The following is a 9,170-nucleotide window of genomic DNA, read 5'->3' as shown; positions in this document are numbered from 1 at the left end:
CACACACGTCCGGATCTTCTTTCCGCGACGGCTGCTATACTCCAACTTGTAGTCGGCTGGCTGTTACTTTATAACTCGGAATGTCTTCGGCGGTAGCCACACTGGAACTCGAACTCGAACTCGAACTGATCGATACGCACTGTGCATCCACTTATATAGCTGCAGTGCTTGCCTGTGGCGTAATGAGTGCCACGTCACAGTAGGACGTTGATTACGGTTACGTTAGCGTGGCGCGTTACGTCACCGCGTGACGTCGCCGCGGAGGAGAGTGGGAGGGAGCGCTTCGTTACCGCCACGCACCTGTGGCCTGAGTCGCCACGTTGCTGCTGGGTAGGGAGGGGGTCTCCGTTCCGCAACATGTTACAATATTTTCTATTTTCTAGAATACTGGACATTGGAAAAAGTCCTAAAACTTGGTAATTCTGAGTGTAATACACCATTGTCGGAACCTTTTAGAATTAACACAGTTGTTTTTATACTTTGCCAATGGTGTACACTTAGTGTATACTTTCTACCACCTGCATGATTACCTATCTTTCAGTGCGCAGAATAACATCTCTATTGAATGTAGCATGATATGTAAAATGCTTTTCCATGGGTAAAAACTGAACACGCTTGAAGGATAAGAATGTCAGGCAATGACTCAACTGAAAGTTGGGGATGTGGTATGATGACTCACCCTGAATATGTTAGGTTCTTTCCAGGCTACCCTGCTGACAGTTTGCAAACTGGTGAACAACTCCTTGAATTTAAGATGCGTCAGTTTTTCAACAGGAAAATTGTGGAAAAAGTGCATCTTATATTCAAAGTAATAGGTATTATTAAAATCTGACTTTATGTGCAAAGTTTGAAATAATCTGTTACAGGTATCTTATGCCATTGGTGTGGCTGAACCCCTCTCTATAACACTGTTTGATTATGGCACTTCTAAGAAGACTCAGAAGGAGTTACTGGCAATTGTGAAGAAGAATTTTGATCTCCGACCTGGAAAAATTGTCAAGTAAGTAGCAATATGAGTGTTGACCTATTCCTTTTCATATCCTTATTTTTATGAAAAGAATTGGCAGGACAGCTGTTGTGAATGTGACTTTCTACTGAAGTGTAGAGTGGTTTTAAATTAACCCATATATGAGATATGTATATATCATGTTTAAATGGAATGGAAATGTTTTGAATGTGACAGTGCAGCGGTAGTTCCTTCCAGTATCATAGGAGGAACAGTACAGGAAATTTCTAGGCACGTGGCACAAGCTGTGCTTAAACAGTACTGCTTACTGTGAAAAAACATAAACTTACTATGTACGAGGAGTGTTCGTATATAATGCCTCCTATTTTTGTAATGAAAACTGCAACAGATACAGAAAGCATAATAAAGCAGTTGAATAGAGCAAGATTTCGGCTACTTGAAGTTATTTTTCCACACAGTCACCACCGTTCGTTATGCACTTTTGCCAGTGATGTACAAGAGCTTGTATGCCGCTCTCGTAAAAGTCTGCACCAGCAGAGGCTAGCCACTTAGAGCTGCAATGACAGCGCCATTATCTGGAAAATGTTGCCCACGTAGTCTATCTTTCATAGGCCCAAAGAGATGGAAGTCTGAAGGTGCTAAATCGGGGCTATAAGGTGGATGTGGTAGGACAGTCCAGCCAAACTTTGCAGTGTGTGTGGTGGTCGCCAAACTGGTATGGGGTCTAGCATTATTGTGTTGCAAGTGAAAGGTTGTCTGCTTCTCTGGCGTGACTTGGGAAATGCAGGCTTTCAGCTTAGTCAGTGTTCAGAATCGACAGTCTGACCAGGCTTCAGGAAATCCAACAAAATCACACCCCGCCTATCCCAAAAGACCGTGCACATCACTTTCCCTGCCGATGGCTGTGTCTTGAACTTCTTTTTTCTTGTGGAATCTGGATGTTGCCACTCCATAGACTGTCTTTTGGTTTCCGGCTCGCAGTGGTGACACCATGTCTCATCTCCGGTGACGATGCTCTCCAGAAACTTGTCACTTTCAGCCTCAGACTGGTGCAGCAAGTCCTGACAGACTTCCATTCGATGAGTTTTGTGGTCCTGTGTAAGCATGCACGGGACCCACCTGGAACAAACTTTGCGATAATCCAGCTTTCCCAACATGGTTTCCAATGCATTACAGCTGATGTTAAGCTGTGCACACAGTTCCCTGGTCGTTATCCACTGATCTGTACGGATGGCCTGATCGAGGTGGTGTTCATTGTGAGGAGTGGCAGCTGAGCAGGGACACCCAGGGCGTAGCTTGTTGTGCACTTCACTTTTGCCACTGTTGAAACGCACTACCCGCCACCTCACTGTGCTGACATCCACTGTATCGTCTCCATACACCTTTAGCAAGTGTCGATGGATGTCGGTGGGTGCAATTGGTTCAGCAGTGAGAAATTAAATAACACATCTCTGTTTCGTACGCACTTCTATGTCAGACGCCATTTTGGTAGACTGCTCTGCTGTTGCTATCTGTCGCATGACCACCACACTAACAGTGCATTGGCGGGAAGGTTCAACCTTTACTACAACACCATCATCCAGCTCAGACGTTACATATTAACACAAAAAATAGGAGGCATCATATACAGAACGCCCTTCGTACATGAGGATAATTGAGGAGCAAAAACCATGGAGTTTTTGCTTTTTATTTGTAAATACCTACAAGAACAGCTTCCTACAAAGTTGTGTGTGACAAACTTGTCACAAATTGTGGTTCATGATTCAATTTATGACGGAATGGTTTGAGAGAAATTTGCTGACTGAAAAAAGTTTAAGATAATTGGATGTGGTTAGAGATCATTACCCTCATACATTGTGAAGATGCTTGACCAAAGAAATTGGAGTTCGCTGGGATCTGCATTCGTGGCTACAAAGCAAATTAAATTTCGCTTGTATAAAATAACTATGGATTTGTTTCAGGGAGCTTAATCTACGTAACCCCATCTACCAACAGACCAGCACATACGGTCATTTTGGTCGTGACATGTTTCCATGGGAGCAGCCTAAGAAACTGGTTGATTGATGAATGGGGAAGGCATGATTTTGTAAGGCTTATAGAAGTTGAACAGTCCCCTGCCTGATCTTCCTCTTTGGCATTTCTCGTTCCACATCTTTAACACTTTAAAAATTGTGATTCTATTTGTTTTCGTATTGTGTACGTACAGGCAATATAGAAGTATATATTGTGACTCAAACATGTTTGCATACAGTGTTGCTGTAGAAAGAGGTTAAAGCTTCATGCCAAGCAGGACACAAGATGAAGTCTCCTGGTTTTGTAGGTATTCTGAACCTTAGCTTAACATCTTAAGGTTGTACCACGCCGTGCGGATGGGACATGCTGCCACATCAAGTAGAAAGCTCACCGACTTTGTGCTTCCCATGTCGCATCCCCACTCGGCCCCAAGAGGACAATTCTAGACTGCTTTGAAAAGCAGCTGTTTTGATTTTTTATACAAACGTCATAAAAATATTTTATAAATAATTTATGTAAGTTATATATTAATTATGGATGTGTGTGATGTACTTGTGATTTTATGGTTGTAGTTAAGCACCTAGTGACAGTGACGTGGGGCCACGTTCCCTTGATTTCCACGGCGTGGTATGTACTTTTACAAGGTGATATATTTTCCCTAACTGGATGTGATTGGTAGTTGGCGATATATTAGGCAAGAGGGGAAGGCAAAGCCTGGCTCTAGACAGATCACAGTGGAAGGCAATAATGAGCCTTTACTGCAAATGTGTGTGGCCCCAGAAAGCGCCTTTCCCACTAGAGTTTTTTCTCTGAGTGGTAAAACTCCACACATTTTGTGTTGTGTTTACGAAAAAGAGTCTATTGGAAAAGAGCATTTCCGAAAACACTCCGATCTGCCCAGATTCCTGGATAACGTAGCAGTTATTAATTTTCTTAAGATTCTCGTGTCTCACGCATTTATAAAGTAGAACTTAAGGGGGGGTGGAGCAGTGTTTGTGTGTGTGTGTATAGGTGTTTTATTGTGACTATCTAAGCTACTGATGTAGAAGTTAAATATTGTCTTTTGAGTTCTAATAATTCTGCTGCGTCTTTGGCCTTCCCCAAAAAAGTTGTGTCCATTCTAATATGCCATATTTCATACAAATGCATGTGGAATAAAGACAAATGAAATAAATGCCATTTTGTGTATGGCAGCTGAAAATACTATATTTATTTCATACCTGAGCCATTCTTAGATGTCCCCAAATGTATCTGTTTTGAGTAAAGGTGTTTGTTCCTAGCTCTGTATGCTTCAAATGAGATAGTATGTTCAGGATGCTCTAGGATTTTGCAGATGATTTATGAGGGCACTGAGTTGCAGATCATGTACTTTATTTGTATTCATTTCATGATTTGCTAAGGAAGTTGAATGTAAATGAAGCTGGTGCAGCTCTCATTTGTCAAGCTTCCACACATTGATAGCCCTTGGAGGCATATGTCAAAATGTGTGCCCTCAAAGTAGAAACTTTAGGAAAATAAGTAAGATCAGAAAGTTTGTGACGATGGTACATTAATACAGATGTGGGCATTATCCATCCTATTTTTATTTGAAAACGTTTTGGAGACTGGATTCTGTCTTCCATCTTCAGCAAAAAGCTATTCACTTCGGCCCAATTAATAGAGGACACCAGCACTAATACAAGATAGGGTATGCAGACCAAGCACCGCACAAACCAAGTGTGATGGGACAAAACATTAAAATTCTCCACATATATGAAGCCTACTACCAGAGTACTCAGAATAGAAGTCGTCATTGGAGAGAGATTCTCTATGTGGTATCTGCATAAAAATCACAAATTTTTGCATTTTATCTGCACTGGCAGGAGTTTTTTTTTCTTTGCTGTGATAATGGAGTTCAGATGGGAGATCATGTCCAAGCTGAGTTGCCAGATCAGATAGACTATCCTGTATGTGGTGTCTGGTTCAATTTGCAAGACCTTTTCTTCTTTCCTACATATTTTGTGGCCTTTGTACATATGTTGGGCTCATTTTATTTTTCAAACTAGAAACCTGATACTAGGCCTTACTTGCACTTTCACCCACGTCACTTAAAAAGGGGAGTCATTCATAGTTCACCAGTCGTGTTAGGACCTGAAGAATTTCAGCAAAAAAGCATGGCAATATTTCACTGTTTTTGTCTGAAGATCACAATTATTTTTTGAGAAACTGTAAAAATTTAGAAATACAGAATTCAAAACTGGAAACGAACACTGCTCTGTATAAAACAACTTTTCTATTACATACCCTACTTTTAATTAATCATACAAAATTACCTTAGAAATTAAGTTGTGTGTGATAGGCTTCAAAACATCTGTCCACACAGCCTGACATCACATTCCTGACAGTGAAACCTCGAGTCACTCCTCCGTCTATGTTTACTGCATACCACACACCTCTGTGGCATTGATTTCTTCCCAGAAAGAGCAACCCTTCGACTGAAATATCTTTCATGTAACTGCCTGACCACTTCGCGCTATCCGCTCCTATTGGCGAACTGTTATGGGCTGGCATATGTGCACACACTTTGTGTATTAGCTCAGAACAAAGCCCCATTCATTCTGCAGTCAAAGTTTTGTGCTTATCTAAATGCGGTATCAGTTTTCACCAAGCTAATCGAAGTACTATGCATGTAGGAACAATAATCAGGACTTTCTCTGGACAGGTTGTATAGACATTTTAGCAAACATAGGCATCCAAGACTACATGTATTTATGTCAAAAGTTACAGCTACATTTCATGTACAATGTTAAGTAATTCAATTTTCGATCAAAGTCAGAATTGGAGGGTGTGTGATGTCGCATATATGCGGCAATCGGCGACATTTACAAAATCAGCCGCGCCGCATATAAGCGGCGATTGTTATGAAAGGGTTAAAAACTACACATGCACTGTGGAACACTGATGAAAATTGGGCTAGTTAAGAGGCACAGCAGGGAAGGTAATGTGTACAATATGCCATGTGACATTGGCGAAACAAGTAGACCTATAGAAGTACACATTAAGGAGCATAAATATAACCTGATACAAGGTATGATTGAGAAATTGAAATTAGCCCAACATGCATATGAAGAAGGCTAGACAATATGTTGGAAAGAAGTGAAGGTCTTTCAGATTGAACTAGCACCACATGCCAGAAATATAAGGAATCTGTCCACATTTCTCTGATAGACCATTCAGTCAACCCAGCTTGAACATCTTTGCCATCTAGACTCTTGTTATCAGCTGAAGTAAAAATATTAAAGCTATTCTCAATTGTAGAGTAAGTGAGAAAATTTGTGTTTTTTATGTTTGTACCATACAGAGAATTTATCTCTCCAGTGATGACTTCTATTAATAGTCTGGTGCTAGGCCTCATTCATGTGTAGATTTGCAATGTTTTGTCTTAACTCTTGCTGATGGTTTGTGTTGTGCTTAGTTTAGTTGGTGCAGGTGTCCAGAGAGGGGCTAGCTCTATTGATTGGGTCCAACTGAGTAGGTTTTACCTTAAGATGGAGACAATGCAGTCTCCAAAGTTGTGTTTTTGAGCAAAATTTGTATGATGGATAATTTTCAGAGATATTTGTATGCAGAAAATAAGGTTGAGTGAGATATGCAGTTGATAGCCTCATGCATACTGGTCCATTACCCTTCAAACTGGTCACCAAAGAAGCCGTTCACTTTCCTGAGGTAATGTGAAGGTGGTCAACATTTTATTGGGAACATCTTGTGATTTTGAAGCAACGTGAGTGTAACAAGTCACAGCAGCATCCCCTACCCATTTGCCAAGCTAATTGTCAGTGGGGGCGCACAACAGCATTAGGTACCCTCAAATTAAATGAAGGAAAATACAGGTAAGTGAAGTGGGCAGGTAATAGGCCAGTCCATTTCCATTGGAACTGGTCATGTAAGAAGTCCTTCACCTGTAAAAATTTGATATTCTCTGTCTTGTAATATTTCACACAAGTTACAGTTCCAACATATCAGGTACATGGCAGTTATAAGTGCAAATATCTGAAGTAAGATTGAAAATTCAGTGATAGCAGGGAAACAAATTGCAATTGTTCAAGGCTGTAACAGGTGTGTGTTTTATCAATAAAAGAATGACAAGTACATACTTGTTTTAGCTGTGATGCAGTGACAGTTGCAGCACTATTCCATTTGTGACAAGAGCATACACCTTCCTGAAGTGAAAAATGCAGCATTGGCCTATACTGTTGCATGCTTTAGGGGTAAAAAATATATTAAAAAAAAAAAAAAAGTAAAATTGTCAGTAACAGACCGTGAAGGCCAATAGGATTGTGAGACAAAGGTCCCACATTATTTACACAATCTGCTCAAAATATGGCAAGGTTGTCAGCCTTATGCACTGGCCACGCCTTACTCCCCAGAAAAAATAATTCTTGGTACTCATTTCTGTTAGAGGCTAATCACACTAAATTCGAGGACTTGGTATGGAACAACCATAGGAACTGCATGATAGCCATGTGAATAAAATGGACACCTTATTCAATCTTTGTTACAGGTTCATACCGGAATTTAAAAAGATAATAGATTTGAACTACTTGAAGGGATTGTTATTTTTATTGATTATAATTGTTGGGACCTGACCCATCCATACCTTTTCTGCTGTCCAGATCGATCTGGGGCCCACCCAACCTATCCAATGAATACTGAGTTAAAGTGGCTGGGGAATGAACGTGACCACTCACCAACTAGTGCAGAGGTCATGAATGTGTGGATTTATACATCCATATGTATCCCACATATGTCTTCATGGCATAGTGCTTAATTAAACATGGGGATGACTTTATATTACAGTGTTAAAACAGAACACCAGTTAGGAAATGCTCCAATGACCTTTACTATTTTTCATCGTTCTCAACAGACCTTGGTTTTTATGTAAAATTCAGTGGTCTGTGGACACACTATTTGATTTCTTCCTCAACAAATTGTGTCATTCAAGAGTAGCTGACAGTTTTCCACAGAGGTCCTCACTGGCTGGGTCTTATGTAGCTTCATAGAAAGCAGTTGAGTTAACAGTCAAACTTCCCACACCTTGCACAGATATTGGGAATTGAGCTATGCCACTTGAGTCTGTAATATCATCCAGTGCTCTAGGGATATACAAGAATGTCTGAACTATACCATTTAATGTGTTAGGAAATTAACAGTTAACTCATATGACAGTTGTTTTTGTGGATAGAAAAATTTTCAAATGCTATATTATTTTTACTTTCTCATGTGTACTACTTCACCGACAAGTGGCAGTCACTCGGTCAGTATACAGTAGTAGTTTGCTTGCGGGCTCAAGCCACAGAGTATTTTTTTGTTGTTGTAGATACAACAAAGTGTAAGTGTGAAGAAAGGTAACTGTCTAATTGTTTAAACGTTTTTAGCCCTTCAAACAAGAAGTGGTTTTGGGATTGCCTTCCGTATGCATACATACACCTTGCTGACTCCTGAATTGTTGGACGATTTTATTCATGATATAATGATACAAATTCTGTCCCAAGTGCAAACAATATATTATGTGTCCTTGAGCTTGCTCCTCTACACTACATGTTTCGGCTTCAGACGGCCATCATCAGGTGTATAACACTCACGTTGCTGTCACACTACACCCAGCCCAAAATTTTATTCATTTTTGGTGTTTAACATGTATTCATCACAGGTCAGTGCTTGAGGTATGAGCATTCCAGCTCCAATTATATGGTGCTTTCACACGTCACCCAAACGCAGAATAGAAATTTTTCCGAAATCTCTTCCAGGAACCCAAGGAGCATAATAAACGTAGCCAACAACTGATTTGCACTTTGTTCTTGCAAAGGAATATTTCTTCTGTAGGCTTGTTCAATCCATAATGCGAAAACTGTGGTGTGGGGTAGAGCATGATAAGCATACGTACCTGCATAAACATCTAAGTCGTATTCGGGTTTTGACGGTTCCAGTTTGCGAAAATAATTTGTCATACATTCCCACTGAGATTTAGCAAGCAATGCATTCTTGTGCTTTTTTCTTTGGAGATGATCCGTTATTAGAAGTTCCCCACCACAAGCTATCGACAAAATCGAACTACACATGATACAGTTTGCCACAGTAGCACCTTTTTAAGTTAACCAGTTGTAGAAATTCAACCTTCAACGAGTCATTGAAGTTGAACTTTCGCTTCTCC

General features: G+C 40.4%; 1 protein-coding gene across 2 annotated transcripts in view; it reads left to right on the top strand.

Annotated features, from left to right (window-relative positions):
- Positions 1 to 4,181, top strand: part of LOC111875516 (S-adenosylmethionine synthase) — a 48,998-nt gene extending 44,817 nt beyond the window's left edge. For both annotated transcript variants that reach the window (XM_023871826.2, XM_023871827.2), the window contains exons 9-10: positions 867 to 1,000; positions 2,929 to 4,181. In XM_023871826.2, coding sequence (XP_023727594.1) covers positions 867 to 1,000; positions 2,929 to 3,031 — 237 coding nt within the window. In that variant the 3' untranslated portion in view covers positions 3,032 to 4,181. The remainder of the gene's footprint in view (positions 1 to 866; positions 1,001 to 2,928) is intronic.
- Positions 4,182 to 9,170: the final 4,989 nt, after the last annotated feature.

The sequence above is a fragment of the Cryptotermes secundus genome, unplaced genomic scaffold (genome assembly GCF_002891405.2).
Source record: "Cryptotermes secundus unplaced genomic scaffold, Csec_1.0 scaffold468, whole genome shotgun sequence".
Classification (NCBI taxonomy): Eukaryota; Metazoa; Arthropoda; class Insecta; order Blattodea; family Kalotermitidae; genus Cryptotermes; species Cryptotermes secundus.
The sequence above is the reverse complement of the archived record's forward strand: the minus strand, read 5'-3'. Positions and strand labels throughout refer to the sequence as shown.